The sequence below is a fragment of the Coffea arabica genome, chromosome 1e (assembly GCF_036785885.1).
Source record: "Coffea arabica cultivar ET-39 chromosome 1e, Coffea Arabica ET-39 HiFi, whole genome shotgun sequence".
NCBI classification, from domain to species: Eukaryota; Viridiplantae; Streptophyta; class Magnoliopsida; order Gentianales; family Rubiaceae; genus Coffea; species Coffea arabica.
The window spans coordinates 38,856,712-38,874,907 of NC_092311.1; the positions used below are offsets into that span (position 1 = coordinate 38,856,712).

Sequence of the window (18,196 nt, forward strand, 5' to 3'; positions counted from 1 at the left end):
TTGAACATGTTTACCAACTAATGGGCTTTAATTATTCAATATGAAGGGTAAGATTTTCATATTATGAAATTGGCAATTGACAGACAACGTGGACATGAGAAATGAGGGAAATTTACAGATTTTAATCTTGATAATGAAAATTTTACACAAGCCTCCTAGCGAAGAATTAGACCAAGAAAATGAGAAAAAAAAAACTGATAACAAGGAATAGTTCGTTTTTTCGGTACACAAAAAATTTCAAGAACGTAAAATTCCAAATGAAATTTACTAAATATTCAAGCATGTTTCAAGAACATCTATTTCTTCTTTTTCTTTTTTGAAAATAAACATTGACTATGACAAATTAGATACAGTAAATTACAGCATGAATCTAGTCTACAATATTTTTTTCCGTTGACTTAAAGAATTAGCATGGCATTGGAGGCATAGTTATTAAACTCGGTCCGATTGAACGGTCGAATCGATCAAACCGGTGAACCGATCATTGGATCGGACTGGGTTTTACATTCGATCGTTTAAGCAATCAAGCCGTTGACTAATCAATGATCGGATAAAATCATCAAGCCGTTGACTAATCAATGACAGGATAAAATCAGAACCCGGCCGGGTTTAAGAGGCAGAAAAAACTTATGCGCTAGCTGGGAATCAACCTTGGACAACTGGCCATTGCAACAACAAGGATACCGCCAGGCTACTTCACGATATGATGATAAGGTTGCTTATTTATAATATATAAACATGATATCAATTTTATCTTTTTTTTTATTTCTCTAAAACAAATTTATTTGGAATCTTTTAATAAAAATTCATGACCCCCAAACTCTATAAGTTATAAAATGAACTTCAAAAATAACATATTACATAATTCATTTTAAAAACAAATATTATTTTTAATAATTTTGTGCACTTAGAATTTATAAATAAGTTTGATAATTACACTAAACATAGATAAAATTTTATACTTGAAGTTTGGTATATTACTAAATAACTTTATATTTTATTGATTCTTATATGAATTAATTATTTTATAGCAAATTAAATTATATGAGCATTTGCTATGACATTATTTATTACAATTTATATCATATATCTTATATTTAAAATTATGAAATATAATATTTAAATATATTTAGTGACCCACCGGTTCAATCACTCACCCACTGGTCGAACCAGTAACCTGTTGACCCACCTCGTTTACCGGGTTCCCTCTCGGGTTGGGTTTAATAACTATGATTGGAGGACTGGTTTTCTTTTGGAAAGAATAGAAAATTTCAGAGAATTCATCCGGAAAAAGCACACCATGAGTCCATGAATGAGGTTATGGTACTTTTGTGTACTTTGGACCCGCCCGCGGAGACCAACACCATCAAGTCCTCTTCGATTTGCAAATGAAAGGTTTCTAACTTAAGAGAGCCTGCAGGCTTAGAAATTTTCTTTTGAAAAAAAAAAATAGCCCTTGAGCATTTATATATTAAAAAAGAGTGGCTGCCCCAGGAATTAAAAAAAAAAACATTGTTGCCTGCTGTGTCAGCGCGGCAGGCATAATTAGGGCTGCAAACGTGAGCGGCTCGTTGATCGAGCTCGAGTCGACTCGAGCTCAAAATATTAAGCTCGTTAGGCTCGCGAGCTCGAGTATATATATATATATATATATTATATTTTAATAGTAAAATTACATATATATCCTTAATATTTTATTATTTATTAAGAAAAAAATATTATTTTATTTATTTTTTTAAAAATAAAATAATTATTCTTTTTATTTTTTCGAACTCGAACTCGAGTTTTAAATTGTCAGCTCGTCGAACTCGAGCTCGAGTTCGAGTTCAATAAAACTAAGTCAAGGTTCGACTCGATTAGACCAAAACTCGATTCGGTTTGACTCGTTTGTAACCTAGGCATAATGAACTTTGTCAGCTCTACGTTTGCCATATTTTTTTTTATATATATTTTTGAGTAATATTCTACTGAATTAGCTGTCAATTTGGCTCGTTTCACCTTTATTTTGAGTATATTACTTCAAGTTAAATTACATGCAAAGCATTCTTTTTGCAATGCTGCCTCATACCTATCAACGTATTGTATTGCAGATTAAGTTTTTTTTTTATTGAGTATATAATTACATATTATTTACTGTAAAACTATATGATATTATTTTGCACAAGATAAGTCTGATGAATCCATGTGAACCCAATGCATTGACCTGACTTTGGGGGTTCCTATCCCTTTAGACCAATCTGATCGAATTAAGTTCATCCAGTAAGAAATTTGTTAGACAATTCCGACAAATCATTTCCCATCCCACGCGCAATAGAGCTACCATATGCTGTGATTAGTTCCTCTTTTCTTTTTCTTTTTTTTCCATTCCTAATGGTTGAATACTTAAATATAGCATTGGATATTTAATAGTTAATAATAATAATAAGAAGAAGAATATAAATTTGGATTGTCTTGGCACCTAAATATTTGGATTAATCCACTTACTCTCCTAACATTTTCAAGGATTTTCTTGCGTCGTTAAGTTTTAAGTTTTTCACGGTACATGTTATATTTCAAATTGAATGCTGTCATATTGCATCTCAACTTTATCTTTTGAACATTAATGTTTTTCACTTCATCCCAAATTACTATAATGAGTGAAAGAATGTGACAACTACATTACTTTCTCAATGCTGAAAATTGTCATAAATCCTCCCAAGTTTGAATATATATAAAAAAAAAAGAGGGTCATCTCATTTGGATAAATTTATGGTCCTAAGTGTCGCAATAAAAGTTCAGAATGCAATATGCAAATTAATGAAATTCCGAAGGGTGCAAAGGGTAATTTCTAGTTGTATAAGTTTTTGTGAACCGAAGTGGGACAGTGGCCATTCTAATGATAGAAGACTGAGCATCAGAGTCAATCAACTCAATTTTTTTTTTTTTTGATAAATAAAGATGCATTAAAGTAAAAGTCAAGTCAATCAATTCATTTATGCTCAGCTATGCATCTCCTTCTTTGTTTCTGAAATCTGAAGCTTTGGTAATGAATCATGGAGCATCTTTCAAAAAATTGTAGTACAATTTTGTCAGTCTTTTTTGTGCTCACAACTCTGTTTGGCCTAACTTTTTCGGCACCAGATTTCACACAGTTTTTCTGTTCAAATAACATAGGCAATTACACAAAGAACAGCAAATACCAGGCCAATTTGAACACCCTTCTTTCATCCCTTTCTACTAATGTCAGTCCCGATGGATTCTACAATTCCTCGGTCGGCGAAGATCCTGACAGAACATATGCACTTGTGCTCTGCAGAGGAGATGCTAGTTTCCAAGATTGTGAAAACTGTGTTAATGATTCTGCTAATAAGATCCTACAATTGTGTCCTAATCAAAAGGAGGCAATTGGATGGTACACTATTTGCATGATAAGGTACTCAAACAAGAACTTTTTTGGTAACATGAGTACTAGACCGAATTTCAATCTTCAGAGCTCAGTGGTTCCTCCAAACCGGAGTATATTCAATCAGGACCTGAGTAATTTGACAGACAGCCTTCGAGATCAAACAGTTGGAGGTTCTTCACTCAAGTTTGCTGCAGGGACAAGAAAGAGTGATAGCAATATCACCATCTATGCATTGATGCAATGCACACCTGACATAGAGGGTGGAGATTGCAATCTTTGCCTTGGATGGGCTTTACAGGTTCTGTCACAATGCTGTTATGGTACAGAGGGAGCCAGGGTCGTTGGGCCAAGCTGTAGTTTTTGGTATGAGGTATTCCCCTTCTACAATGAACGTGTGATTCTTTCAAGGCCACCGCCACCGCCACCGCCATCATTGCCGCCCTCCCCAGTACCACCTCCACCCAAACCAGCCACAAAAGGTATCAAAAACTGTGTCACCTAGCTATTTATCTACAAAAATATCAGCTCTTTTTAGCTCATTTTTCAACTGATTCTCTTATTGTGTGTAAAGATGTGGTGGAGTGGGTATTGAGGATTTAACTAGAGAATAAGGCATTTCATACATACCACAAACAAATCAAATAATACTTTTTTGCTGTTCATTGCTTGTCTAAGAATGGCAAAATCTTGCTTCTGCAGGAAAGCATGGCAACAAGACAACCCTTATTATCATTGGTGCTGTAGGTGGAATAGCTCTGGGACTATTCAGTTTTTGCATTTTCTCCTTCAGAAGAAAATGGCGAAACAGATGGAAAGGAGAGAAATTTCAGGGTAAGTTCAAGTAAAGATTTTTGTCACCAGCTGCAAGCTAATATTATTTGCTTTGGACATTCAAACTTCGTAGCTGTAAAGTACTTAGTTTTTGGCTATATTTTTCCATGCTGTCTAACATTATCTGCTTGAACATTCAATCTTCAAGACCCATCATGATTGAATTTTGTCTCTGTGAATCCAAGAAAATCAGAAACAAGAATGTTCAAAGTAAAAGATTGATTTATTTTCTTGGACATCATGCATCCATTGTACAATATATTACAGATTTGTACAAGTGCATCCATTGGGCAACGCTGAAGCTAATTTCAGTATTCTCTGGTTTTCGATTGTGAAGATTTGGAAGTAGGTGACGGGGTAAGAGCAGTGCAGTATGGTTTTGGCATAATTAGTGCAGCAACAAATAACTTTTCGAGTACTAACTTGCTGGGGAAAGGAGGATTTGGTGCTGTTTACAAGGTGAATAATCAAAAGATCTGATCATTACTTGTGAGCAATCAAAAGAGCCAATATGACCATCTTATTGATTGGAAGTTTGAACACAGTTTTTAAAGGAAACCAGATTCACTCATGCTGGTTTAGCTTTTTCGCCCCAATTTATGCAGAAAATTTTCAGACTGCTATATGTCTACCCTTTTAGGAGCTTAGACAGTTATTTTCAGCTGTCAAGAACTTTGGGATGGACTTATTCTGGTGATGGTGTAAAATATTTGCCCAGAGAGAAGTATATATCGAAATCATTGGCTAATTCTGTCCTAAATAGTCATCATAACACTACAGTTCCAAAGTATAGATGGTAGAAGGGTAATTCACTAGGAAGATATAATTCTAGATATGTAAAATTGGTGTTGTAAATACTGCTTATATTAAAATTTTGCTGCCAGATTGCACTGAGTCATGGCTGCAACCAATGTAGAGTTCGTTGGACACTCGTTAATTGAAGCACAAGTGCTAATTTTTTTTATAAAATGAAGCAACTTGAGAAACAGGCTGAACAAGAATGATAATAAATGCAAATGTTATATGACACATCGGGTGTCTTAATAGGTGCCTCACGGTCACTCGTTAGAAAGCTCTTAAAACTGAAAAGATTTTTGTTAATTGTTGTCATGTCAATTTATCCAATATATGCTTCAGGGTACTCTCTCAGATGGAAAGGAGATTGCTGTAAAAAGACTGTCCAAGGGATCAGGGCAAGGTGACCAAGAATTCAGGAATGAGGTCTTGTTAGTGGCAAAGCTCCAACACAAAAGTTTAGTTAGATTGTTGGGTTTCAGCCTGAAAAAGGAAGAAAGACTGCTGGTCTATGAATTCATGTCAAATGGGAGCCTTGACAAATTCCTCTTTGGTATGTTTTTCTGCTGCCTAAACTTTTCTTTATTTCTCAATCTGTCTTTTTTTTTTCCTCTCTTTTTTGGTTGCATTAAGTGCATCCACTGCCTAGCTACATCAGTCACTATATTGTTTGTCAAGATCAAATGGTAGATAATAGACTATCTGTACATCAAGTAGACAAAAATGGCCTTGTCTGAAACATCAAAAAGGGCAAAGACCCTTCTTCACATAAACCATTTTTGCCTTTTTGGGTATACATGCATATATAATCCCAAAGAACTATTGATTGACAAAATTTAACAAAAAAAATATCATTTGGGATCAAAGGAAATTTGAGAAGCTAACCATTTCCTCTCTTTTTCTTTTTTTTTTTTCTTTTGGTGTCATGTGATAACAAGTTGTTCTGTGATTTGCTTTGTTGAGTCAATTTTAGATTCAGCAAAGAGGTCATTGTTGGATTGGGATCAACGCTACAAAATCATAGAGAGTGTTTCTAAGGGACTTCTTTATCTCCATGAAGATTCACGACTAAAGATTATTCATCGTGACCTAAAAGCCAGTAATATTCTCTTGGATGAAGACATGAATGCCAAAATTTCAGATTTTGGTATGGCCAAGTTGTTCCAGCTCCATGAGAGTGTAGCCGAAACCAATAGAGTTGTGGGGACCTAGTAAGTACTTTTGTATATATGTGTATTTAAACAGGTAATACAATATAAGGGGTAACCACTATAATTTTTGGGTTAATTATTAAGTTCTTAAACGACTAAATGAAAATTAGTTAACGGGTATTCTCACTTAACAAAATTGAAATCAATTGTCTCATTGAGAGAGCGTTACTCTATTCCGTTTGATTGAAGATTAATCGGAAAATTGTTTGATGTTATATCTTTATTGTAATACTTATGAGTTGCGGTGTCTGTAAGAAAAAAAGATGACGGAAAAAAGTCGTAAGAAGTAATACAAAAAATTTCCAAATGATGAATGACATAGATTAAAAACTTTAATCATCCCGTACAAATTTTGCCCCTAAATAAACATGTAACCAATCTTATCAAGTTCATATTCTGATATGTATCAGTTTTGTGATTGTGCTTTGAGTTTGTATTTTGATAGCTATTACAATGATCATTTGCAGTGGGTATATGGCACCGGAGTATGCACTGCAAGGCATATGTTCAGACAAGGCAGATGTCTTCAGCTATGGAGTGCTGGTTTTGGAAATCATAAGTGGTCAAAAGAACCGTTATGTCCAACAAGGCCAGAATGTGGAGGACCTTCTCAGCATTGTAAGTATGACTAGAAAAATAGTTCTAAAGCCTAAACAAACTTAAAAAAAAAAAGCTGCAGTATTGGTCCTCCTAACGTTTTCAACTTGTCCTACTTAGCATTAGACTATTATCCTATAGTATCTTAAGTCTCAATTTCAACTTAATTGATTTTTATATTTGTAGATCAAGTTAAATTTGAGCAATTAACATCTAAAAAAGTTGTGTAAGTTGCATAAGCATGAAGAGACCAGTAATTGTATAAGATTAAACTTATTGATACTCGAAAATACATAGAATACAATGTAAATTTTCGTTTTAAACCCCCTCCCCCTTCACCTCTCTTTATTTTCACTAAATTTTCTCATTTGTTCTTTGGACTCATGCAAGTCTAGCTTTTCTTGTTTCAACCAAGACTAATTAATTAAGTGTAGACCAAATAACTGGGGACAAAAACTGCGAAAAAATATTATTGTACAAGAAGTATGGTCAAATACAAGGACTAAATTTTCCACTTTTTGTATACCATATTATGCCATTTAGGTTTGGAAAAACTGGATTAAAGGAACAGCTTCAAATATAATAGATTCAACTCTCAAGGCTGGCTCAGCTCCGATAGAAGCTATAGTGAGGTGCATACACATTGGCTTGTTGTGTGTTCAAGATGGTGTAGGTAGTAGACCAACCATGGCTTCAGTTGTATTCATGCTCCATAGCTTATCTACTAGTCTGCCAATGCCTTCTGAGCCTGCATATTTTTCACGTAGCACCAGCATTGCTTCAAACAATCAGCCTCAGCAGGCTCTTGAAGATTCGAAAGCAAAAAGATCAGGTCAAATTCAACCTGCAGGAGGAGCTGCTACTAACTATTCCTTAAATGAAGCATCAATAAGTGAGTTTGATCCTCGATGATATTATATTAGAGGATGGAATGTGCAAACGGCTGCATGGGAACTTAGGATATTGTTCTGGTGTATTTGGTAGTACATGTTTTTTGTTTTTTTTTATTAGGACAGAAGTAGTTTGATAGAAGGCTCAAACAAAAAGAAAAAAATCCATGTACAAACCATCTAACAATGCATTTATTTCCACATAAACAACGTGGATTTGTTATGATTTCCAACTCAATGTTATAGTAATATCATTCCAATTTGGTCTAAAAATTCGTGAAAGTTTCTTATGACTTTTAGTTGAAAGTGGTGCATTTTATACCGTTTGAAAAACACTATAACAAAGTTTCAGCTTTTGAGAATATCCTATAGTTCATGTTTTTGGTTTATTTACAAGAGAATGAGGTGCTGCATTAGCTCATATATGACAGTCAAATCCTGATATATTGCTTAGGAAAGAGTTGCTTTATCACTTAAGCAATCCCTTGTAGTATCTAAATAGCATTTCGATTAAGAAGTTTTTTTTTTCTACTGAACGATAAGTTTTGCACATCTTGGCTTTTCTTTTTCTTTTTTTTAAATTTCAAAAATTACAAAAATAGATGTCATTTCCTTCGTTTTTCACTTCACATGATATCAAACCACAGGGGCGTTAAATGGCCATTTTAAAAAAAAAAAATTCAGAGATTATAGAATAATAAATCAAACCAAAGGGGATAAAGTGTAGTTTACCCTTGTTTTAACCAATAGTTAATGGGCACTTCAAGTTAGTGTACTTCAATATTATTCTCTCTATGATGATCATTCTTAATCTTCGCTCTGCAGACTTCAAAGTCAAATTTTGAATCCAATTCCCACATATGAAAACATGCAACATTAATCAGCTGGATTAAAAACTTAATCAACTAGTGCAAGAAGTTAAAAATTGAGGTCAACAATGTCAGTGCCAGGAAACATCTTCCACATTGCCGGCCTTCTTGTACTCAGCAAATTTTGTGTTCATGTAATCTTCTGTTTAAATAATGAGGGAATCCATTGATTAATGTATCTGAATTAAACTACTAAATTTCATCGACAGTTCAACACGTTCCAGTCCTAAGTAGTCCTATATCAATCCTAAATTCTATCGAAAGGTTAATATTTTTTAGCAAAATTTCAAGAATGTCAAATAATGAGCCAATGTTTCCTGGCCATTTCTTAGTAAATTAATACCTTCCCCTTGAATGGGTTCAATTTTGAGGAAGTCAGTCTTCTGTTTCGTTTGTTCTTTAACCAGTGACTGAGTACAAAACTGAACCAGATTCCTAGTTTTTATATTATGTGAAAATGTAAGCTGCTGTCACAGGTTGGTAATCTGATAAGCACAATAATTATTAAATTAAAGGAAATATAGATTTCAATCTTCCAAATATCCTACATGGTCAAGATTGATCATCTCAGTTTTGTAATTGATCCAAAAAAAATCAGCTAGCCCTGCTTGATTTCAGATTATGATGTTCACTAGTCAACTAAATTTGGAAGTTTTGTCAAGGGATCACGAGTGATGATTCTTCTTCCATTTTGGCTAGACCTAAGACATTTTTTATCTTCCCAGTTTTAGATCATAGGTCATAGAAATGGGCTATCAGGGATGGTTTCTTTCAGTCTTTTACATGCTTACAAACCTTGTTTTCCTATCTGTTTCACAACCAAGCTTCACAGCTTTCTTCTGTTCAAAAGGAGTAGGCAACTACACGCAGAACAGCACATACCAGGCTAATCTCAACTCTCTTCTTTCCTCCCTTTCATACAACATCAACCCGTATGGATTCTACAATTCCTCTTTTGGCCAAGGTCTCGATAGAGTTAATGCAATCGTGCTATGTAGAGGCGATGTTGATCAGGAAACTTGTCGTGTTTGTGTACAAAACTCTGCTGGAAAGCTCACACAGGTCTGTCCTAATCAAAAGGAGGCAGTTGGTTGGTATGATCTATGCATGTTAAGATATTCGAATAAGTCGATTTTTGGAGTTATGTCTAATCTTCAACCTTTCTCTCTTCAGAACCCATTGAATTCTACAAATCCCAATCTGTTTAGTCAGGAGGTTAGCAATTTAGCAACTAGCTTAGAAAACAGAATCTTTTCAGGGAATCCAGACTGGAAATTTGCTGTAGGGAAAAGCAATAACAGCAATGTTGAGACCATATATGCTTTGATGCAGTGCACACCTGATATAGATCCAGGAACTTGTAATTTTTGCCTTAGGTTGACTTCAAATATGATGTCTCAGTGCTGTTCTTGGAGACAAGGGGCAAGAGTTGTTGGTCCAAGTTGTAGTTTCTGGTATGAGTTGTTCCCCTTTTATAATGAGAGTGCCATTCCATCACCACCAGGTCCACCGCCATCCCCACAAGGTAATCAGATGGAAATATTTTCTCTTGTCACTACTTAGCTAAGAAAACTAAGTTGCTAGTGCTTGCTGATCTTTTGATCTTGTGGTAAATTATTTGAAATATTGTCATGCCTAGGAGAATATGGACTTGTGGACGATATTATTTTCCAAATAATCCGACAAATGTGAACTTTAAACCTAAGTTCTGTCTTTCCATCCTCAGCCTAGCCTACTTCAATAACTTTTTCTTTTAATTATCAAATTATGCAAATCCCATACTATTAATGCTGGCTAAGAACACTATTACAGAAAAGTAGAAGAGTTAGAACTAGATTTTCTAGAAATGTTATTGAGCTATTTTACTTGTTGAGTAAGCTAATTACACAACGACAAAATGATAGAAGATTTAGAACTAGCTTTTCCAGCAATGCTATTGAGCTGTTTAACTTGAGAGGTAAAAAACAATCAGCACCTAAAAGTTTGTAGAATCTCAATATTAACTTACTTTTCTTCCTTATGTGTCTTCTTATGAGGAGTGATCAATCCCAGATGAGGTTCATTGGTGTTTGGTTTTCAAGTTTGCACGTGTTTCCACCTTTTAATTAAGTTGTATTGCCACTTTCTTATAATCTCAACAATTTGCATTTTGGACTAATAAACTTATGCTTATTGCTCAAGCTTGACAAAAACTCGGTTTTTTCAGGAAAGAAAGGTAACAAGACATGGATTGTCATCGTTTGTGTCATCATTGCAGTGGTACTTGTAATACTTAGTGTTTGCATTTTCATCTTCACAAGAAAATGGCAAAAGAGGAAGAAAGCAACGAAGCTTGAAGGTAGTGAGACTTTCATCTCCTCCACATTAACCTATATCTACTCTGGTGCAGATTGAAAATGTTCAGTGTTGGTAGAAGAGTAAAAGTAGCATCACAACATTGTGTTTTTGAAAGCCACAGGCATTTACATAACTTAAAATTTTCACTCGAGCGCATGAGATTAATTTTAGACACAAGGTAAGTGTCTATAAAATGTGGGATCGTACGTTCAGGAAAATTGAAGGAAGAGATAAGGAGGAGAGCTTTAGTTTAAGCAAGTTTAACCAATGAAAAGTTCAATCAAGTGTTATAAGGTGTCTGCAACTTTGTAAATATATTACAGCTTGTAACATTGTTATGAATTTTCCATAGTAAAATTAGCAGTGCCAAGGTCTGAGGGCAATCAAAGTTATAGATGCAAAGTAGTTACTTCTGTTACATGTATGTTCATTGTTGTCTGCTTGAAAATGACCTATTTAAGTATAAAGAAATGAAAAAGGAGTTCATTAGTCTGTTCTGTGTGTCTCCCAGACTAAGATATTATTGATCATTTAGCGAACAATTCATGTTGATTCTAGCATTCTTTGTTTTATCTTGGTGAAGAATTGGAAGAAATTGATGGGGCAGAAACGGTACAGTACGACTTTAGCACAATTAGAGCAGCAACAAATAATTTTTCTGCTAATGACTTGCTGGGAAAAGGAGGATTTGGTGCTGTTTACAAGGTACATACCTGCACCAGATCTTTAAAATTTCAAACTGAACACAAAGGCCAAAAGACCAACATGGCCACTAAAGAATTTCTTCAATGTTCTGATGCTTTACAATGGATTAGTTTAGTGAATTGCCCTTGATGAAATTTAAATACTTTGTTATCATGTAACATTGCCAAATTTGTGTCAGGGAACTCTTTCGGATGGACAAATGATAGCTGCAAAAAGATTGTCTAAGGAGTCAGGACAAGGTGAACAAGAATTTAGGAATGAAGTCTTGCTGGTGGCAAAGCTCCAACACAAAAGTCTGGTTAGATTGTTGGGTTTTTGTCTGGAAAAAACAGAAAGACTGTTGATTTATGAATTCCTGTCAAATGGGAGCCTTGACAAACTCCTTTTTGGTATGTAGTTTTCCTCCTATTGCCGCTATAGACTATAGTCATTAGTTTTTTTTTTTTTAAGAGGGCAGACTAAGATTTTAAGATAGTTTGAGGGGTTAATTACTTCTTGTTTAATCCATCTTATTTGTCTATGATAATAATCTTTTCTTGATTTCTCTTTTTGGGTCCAATTTAGATCCTCTGAAGAGCTCAGAACTGGACTGGGATCGGCGCTACAGAATCGTAGAGAGTGTTGCAAAGGGACTTCTTTATCTGCATGAAGATTCTCGATTGAAGATTATTCATCGTGATCTAAAGGCTAGTAATATTCTCTTAGATGAAGATATGAATGCTAAAATCTCAGATTTTGGCATGGCCAGGTTGTTCCATGCAGACGAGAGTGTAGCCAACACCAATAGAATTGCAGGGACCTAGTAAGTGCTAAAATGTTGTTATTTATGAATCTATGAACAATTTTTTGACCATTGAGTCAAAAATTTTATAAATAGCACTCTTCAGAAAGAAGATCACTATATTCACACTAAATAAAGTTATCACATTGTTAATTACAGAGTTGTGATTGTTAAGGTCATTTGATGATTCTGAGTTTATAAGGCTATTCATTATCTCTGACAAGAATAACTATGCAGTGGATACATGGCACCAGAGTATGCATTGCATGGACTATTTTCTATCAAATCTGATGTCTTCAGCTATGGAGTGTTAGTTCTCGAAATAATAAGTGGGCAGAAGAACTCCTATTTCCGGGATGGCCAAACTGTGGAGGACCTTCTAAGTTTTGTAAGTATGCAAAACATTTCAAGCCTAATCAGAACACACAATATTTGCAATGTTCTACTGTCTCCTGTTTGTAGTTCTCTTGCTTTTCCTTGCGTCTAACAATTATAACCTCTTAACAGGCTTGGAAAAACTGGCTTGGAGGAACAGCTTTGAAGATAATTGATCCCACTGTCACGGCTAGTTCAGGTTCAATACAGAACATAATCAGATGCATCCACATCGGGTTGTTATGCGTTCAAGATGATATAACTAAGAGACCAACTAGTGCTTCAGTTGTTCTCATGCTCCAGAGCTTTTCCGTCAGTCTTCCAAAGCCTTCTGAGCCTGCTTTTTTTGCACACAGTCGCAGCATTGGTTCAGACAAGTCTGATACACCATTGTTATCTGAAGATTCTAAAACTATAAGTACTGCAAGTCCATCACAACCTGCAGTTGCTAGTCAGTCTGTCAATGAAGCATCAATCAGTGATTTAGACCCTCGATGATGGAATATAAGGATGGAATATCTGGAAAGTACAGTCAATTTCCATTTTTTCTTTTTGTCGGAAGCCGACAAATTTTGAGTTTAGGACATTATTCTTGCGTATTCTTTGGCTGGTAAAAGAAAGCGATGTAGAGGATCACAGAAGGGAGAACAATGTACAATCTATCTTATGTATTTGTTTGTACTAGCAAACTTGATTGATGACAGCATGAACTGAGATGGTAAAAGTGTACATAACTGCAGAACGTATTAGTTTTAGATGGCGAAGTGGAAATGAAAAGAAGTTCAAATGGCAAAGTGAATCCCGGCTGCATTGAAATAATAAACTTTGCCTCTTGAGAGTCTGAATCTGTGGTTGAGACTCGAAAGACCGAAATATACACCACAGTACAATGGTAAATATCTAGACAACCTGAATATTTCCAGCGGTAGTAATTTTCCTAAAGATTGCACTCAAATTTCATTTGTCTGTTATATAACTAAAGAAAGAAACTGGTGTGCTAACTGCCCACCCCAGGCCCAAACAGAACTAGGAACTTGAAATCACAAGAGTGTCAATGGTGCGAGAGCTACAAGAACAACAAAATGAAAGGCCATTGTATAAACCACCATGAGCAGGCCAAAACTTTCGGGCGGGTGCTGTTTCCTGATCAATTCAATATGTCATTAACTAAAATGCTACCACAGCATTCACATCACTGCTGTATTCTCCTTTTCTTCGAACAAGACACTAGCAGAAACTAGAATTACACTTGTTTCTTGAATTGAAGAAACTAGCAGAAGCTCTTCACTGACCCAAAAATGCCACAAGGAGGTGCTATTAATCACTGTCATCTTCATCCTCCTTAGCACCTTGATCATTGGAAATATGAACTCCGGGCTGAACCACGCGCCGCCGCGTCCTAGATGGTAGAATGTTATCCAAATCAATCTCAGCAAGTGGATCGTCTGAGAGATCACTTTCAGCATCAGATTCACTTCCAGAATCACTTGAATCCCGTGACACCTCAACTAATTTTCCTTTACCCTTGTCATCCCTCATAATTCCCTTGCCCTTTCGGTCAACTATCTCAGCATTGGCATCCGAGTCGTCATCATCGCTATCTTCCTCACCATCCTCGTCCTCCTCCTCTTCCCCTTCCTCCTCTTCATCTTCATAGTCTTCTCCATCTTGATCTTCGACTTCATTATCCTCATTTTCCAGTACCTGTTCCACATGGGCACTGTGGTTTTTAGTTCCATTAACATCTTTATTCTCTTCAACATCTGGAATCAGAGGGTCATTTCCAATGGAGCGGTCATTGTTTTCAACGGAGAGGTCATTGCCAAGCTTTAGCTTTTTGTTTGGATCAACTGTGTCCTCGTGTATGTTTTCCTCGTCCAGAGAGGCAAGTTCAGGATTTCTTTTAGCAGGCAAAGATCCTTTGTCACTCTTGATCTCTGCAAAATTAAGTTAATCACTTTTCCAGTGAATAATATGGTTGAACATTAAGCAACAGAATTACTCACATGATCCGAGATATTACTGTTTACTACATAGAAACTTACCAATTAGACTAAACAGGGAATATATGGATTGCTGTAGAGACATAAATACATCCAAACATACATACTGCTTGCTTGCTAGCGCTCTCTCTCTCACACACACACACACATACACATATATATGAAACATAAGGATACATAAAGCAGGAAGATGCACTTTTTCAGGAATGTGCCTAGATAAGCCTATATATATGTTCTCAACTTCATTATATCAATGTAGTATCTGGCACAGCACATGAAGGGGCCTATCATCTTGCAGACACGATTCCAAATATCACTCAGTCAATTCTTCCAGCTAAACTGGAAGAATTGAACCAAAGGAGACCAAGGAACAATATAACAAGAAGAAAAAGATGAAGACTGTCGACAAAGTCAACAGAAACACATAAAGTGTTAATTTAATCTTCAAAGAGACAAAATGCAATTCAGTAGTCCATACTGACTAACCTTCATCACGAATCAATGTGTTATCTGGGTCGGCGAAAGTTGCCATGCCACAGAACTTGTAGAAAAGATGAATCCACCTGCTAATAACACAAAAGGGAAGAAAATTCAAATCAAATACACAGTTATTTAAGTTACAACCTGAATGGGAAATTCAAACTTAATCGTAAGCCAAAACAAATATAATCTTCACTTTCATCTGTAAAAGGCAATTAAAGATTAAGTTCACAAATTATCAAAATGAGGTCCAGGTGAAGTAACACAAAGAAGCTCCAAAACAAGTCTATGCGAATTAATACTGATTTTCTCAAGTCATATCCATGCCTCAAGTAAGTTGTATCTGTGCCCGAATGGAATTGAATATATTCTAAAATTGTAAAGATTAATCATTATCTGCAGAGCATGCAGCTCCAATATGAAATCTTGGCATCTTGATTCAGAAATTCAACTGAAAAGGTACCAAAAACCACTATTCAATCCCTTGCAACTCCCAAGATACCTGGAATACATCATTCTGCAACCACCCTCCATTACCTTCTGCACAGCTAGCACCCTTTCCCTACTTCAGATTTTGAGATATTGCCTCAACCCCAGACTACCCTTTAATGAAATCTTGAACCAGCCTATGGTCGTGACAGTCAGTAACAGTTTGAAAAATGTAGCATGCTAAAGATTGAGATGTCTGGCTGTAATTTGTAAATGGTAGGTCAACGAAATGCTACAAATAGCAGTTATAAAGCGAATTAAAGGAGTTGGTGCAATGTAATTCATATTAAAAGAATTGCAAGCTGCATCATCTTCTACGTTGAGCTGAGAACAATGCTTGGTGATTCATTTACTATCATACCATTTGGCAAGCCTTCTCCCAATGGCCAATCAACACTTTCAGGATCAAGTTTGAATAGGTTTTTTCTTGAGAAGATAAAGAACAGCATCACTGGTCAATGTCAAGAATGATTTCAACGGCACAAAAGTTTTAACAAGAGGTGGAAAACAGAGCAAGGGATGTGTGGTACATGCAAACTGAAGAGAGAGCTGCTTTAAAGCTAAATCCCAATAAAACTGTACAGCTTGACAATTATTCTGTGGAATTGCAGCTTCAATGAATTAGATCACCCTCTTTATATCATATAGAATGTGCAAAATTGATGCTGCAAGCAGCTACTTCTCAACTCAATTTCAGCCAAAAACATCATACTCCAACAAATCCTCCTTTAGACTCTGATACACCTCATTTCTTCCATAGAAAAATGGTACCAATACTTGGAGGCAGAGCAATTTTCTATAATTTAATCACTCATCATTTCGTATAGCAGACCCCTACTTGAAAAGGACTCGTTTACCGTAACAAGTTCAAATTTTCCATTTGTTCTTTGTCAAATTATATACGAAAAATCTTAATCAATTCCATAAGCAGCATTCTTTCTGGAAAACTATGATTTCAAAAACTTATTTCTTGTTTTATAACATTGCCCTCTATAGCATTACCAAATCCGGCTTAATCACCTTATAAAATTCATTAAATACTACATCAATGAACACTTTTTAAATCAAAATCAATACTTATGAACAACTCTAAGAATAAAAGATTTATTTACTTTAAAAAAATAAAGAATTCATTAAGGCAATGAAAAAAGTTTTCCAGAATAATCTCAGTTAATATATACTAAAAGTTAACAAAAAAACAAAGTAAAGAAACCCAGAGGACTATGTATGCGCGCGTGTGTGTGTAACAGAACTCACACGCAAAACACACTAATGCACTTAGAAAATGTGAGCTTGTGTGTGGATATCTGTACATTCAAACTTACAAGATTAGAATGGCAAAAAATCGAGGAAAAAAATGGAAAAATTGAAAGATTAAAAAAACAAAAAATCGCCTGATATACTTACCCAAAACAAATTCACTATCAAGAATCCGGGTAAAATTGAAAGATAAGGAAAAAAAAATTCACCTGATATCAAGAATCCGCCTTGATTTGCCAAGGGAGATATTAACCCAATGTTTTTATTCCAAAGCAGCGAAGTTCAACGGGTTGGAGTGATGGGTGAAGCGGCGGCGGCAGCTGCGGCGGCGGTGGTGGTGGTGGAGGGCCTCCGAGTAGAGAGTCGACTACTTGGTAGTGTGAAAAAGTTAGGGCTATGGGATTGACAACAATGGTTGAAAAATGTGCAATAATGAATTAAATTACGTAACACTCCCTAAATATTTAGAGATACTTTAAATCCTCCTATTGCACTAAAATTTATCAACTTACCTTAAATTTTATTAAAAGTTCTACAATGGCTCTAAAATTGATAAACTTACCTTAAAAGTTATTAAAAAGTTTTACCAGGGATTTTTTTTGGGGTCAAGTCTATCATAGTGGTAGGATACCAAATATGGAATTTTCAAATGATTATAGGGATAATTGCAGAAACCTCCCTTGAGATTTCTGACATTTACACTGACCTCCCCTCTAGGTTTAGAAATTGCATTCACCTCCCCTGAACAGTAACAATTTGTTGCAGAAACCTCTTTGACAGCTTTTGTAGAAGTGAGATAAGAATTTTCTTCCAATTTTGCCCTTACTTGCTTGACAATTATTATTTGCTTGACAATTGCTTAACTAATTATCTAATTAGTTAATAGTTAAACTAATTAACTATTAACTAATTAATTAATTAACTAATTATCTAATTAACTAAAACTGTTGTCTGTCCGAAACTAACAAATTATTTGCATGTTAAACTAATTAACTAATTAACTGCTTAACTAATTAACTAATTAACTAACTAACTGATTAACAAACTATTTGCATGTTAAACTATATGCAGTACGCATTACCTATTTAAAGTATCGGCTCTTTATAGGTATTTTACTTTCAAACATTTAATTTATGATAAAAACATCAATGTTTGTAAGTAAAATTCAAAAAGTGTTACTGTTATTCT

General features: G+C 35.2%; 3 protein-coding genes across 5 annotated transcripts; 2 read left to right on the forward strand and 1 right to left on the reverse strand.

Annotated features, from left to right (window-relative positions):
• The first annotated feature begins 2,934 nt into the window (after nt 1-2,934).
• LOC140004386 (cysteine-rich receptor-like protein kinase 25) lies at nt 2,935-7,942 on the forward strand. Of its 2 annotated transcripts, XM_072055632.1 has the most exons (8): nt 2,935-3,864; nt 4,085-4,216; nt 4,554-4,675; nt 5,354-5,564; nt 5,985-6,222; nt 6,690-6,840; nt 7,363-7,492; nt 7,587-7,942. In XM_072055632.1, the coding sequence occupies exons 1-8, from the start codon at nt 3,033-3,035 to the stop codon at nt 7,694-7,696; spliced, it is 1,926 nt and encodes a 641-aa protein (XP_071911733.1). In that variant the 5' UTR covers nt 2,935-3,032; the 3' UTR covers nt 7,697-7,942. The 2 variants fall into 2 exon arrangements, with proteins under 2 accessions (XP_071911733.1, XP_071911730.1); XM_072055629.1 differs by having other exon boundaries at nt 7,363-7,942.
• A 1,174-nt stretch (nt 7,943-9,116) lies between these two features.
• On the forward strand, nt 9,117-13,474 carry LOC113694113 (cysteine-rich receptor-like protein kinase 7). The gene is made up of 7 exons (XM_072055642.1): nt 9,117-10,103; nt 10,785-10,916; nt 11,499-11,620; nt 11,799-12,009; nt 12,185-12,422; nt 12,639-12,789; nt 12,909-13,474. Exons 1-7 carry the CDS (start codon nt 9,326-9,328, stop codon nt 13,272-13,274), a joined length of 1,998 nt encoding a protein of 665 aa, XP_071911743.1. The 5' UTR covers nt 9,117-9,325; the 3' UTR covers nt 13,275-13,474.
• Nucleotides 13,475-13,563: 89 nt separating this feature from the next.
• On the reverse strand, nt 13,564-17,579 carry LOC113703407 (uncharacterized). Of its 2 annotated transcripts, none has more exons than XM_027224772.2 (3): nt 17,218-17,579; nt 15,266-15,342; nt 13,564-14,713 (listed from the first exon to the last, which is right to left on the reverse strand). In XM_027224772.2, exons 2-3 carry the CDS (start codon nt 15,309-15,311, stop codon nt 14,094-14,096), a joined length of 666 nt encoding a protein of 221 aa, XP_027080573.1. In that variant the 5' UTR covers nt 15,312-15,342; nt 17,218-17,579; the 3' UTR covers nt 13,564-14,093. The 2 variants fall into 2 exon arrangements, with proteins under 2 accessions (XP_027080573.1, XP_027080564.1); XM_027224763.2 differs by having other exon boundaries at nt 15,266-15,345.
• Between the last annotated feature and the right edge of the window lie 617 nt (nt 17,580-18,196).

Coding starts and splice junctions, on each gene's coding strand:
- LOC113694113 (XM_072055642.1), top strand. CDS start 9,326: ATGGGCTATCAGGGATGGTTTCTTTCAGTCTTTTACATGCTTACAAAC. Junction 10,104..10,784: donor TCCACCGCCATCCCCACAAG/GTAATCAGATGG, acceptor CGGTTTTTTCAG/GAAAGAAAGGTAACAAGACA. Junction 12,423..12,638: donor AATAGAATTGCAGGGACCTA/GTAAGTGCTAAA, acceptor ATAACTATGCAG/TGGATACATGGCACCAGAGT.
- LOC140004386 (XM_072055629.1), top strand. CDS start 3,033: ATGGAGCATCTTTCAAAAAATTGTAGTACAATTTTGTCAGTCTTTTTT. Junction 4,676..5,353: donor GATTTGGTGCTGTTTACAAG/GTGAATAATCAA, acceptor TATATGCTTCAG/GGTACTCTCTCAGATGGAAA. Junction 6,841..7,362: donor TGGAGGACCTTCTCAGCATT/GTAAGTATGACT, acceptor TATGCCATTTAG/GTTTGGAAAAACTGGATTAA.
- LOC113703407 (XM_027224772.2), bottom strand. CDS start 15,311: ATGGCAACTTTCGCCGACCCAGATAACACATTGATTCGTGATGAAG. Junction 14,714..15,265: donor CACATTGATTCGTGATGAAG/GTTAGTCAGTAT, acceptor TTAATTTTGCAG/AGATCAAGAGTGACAAAGGA.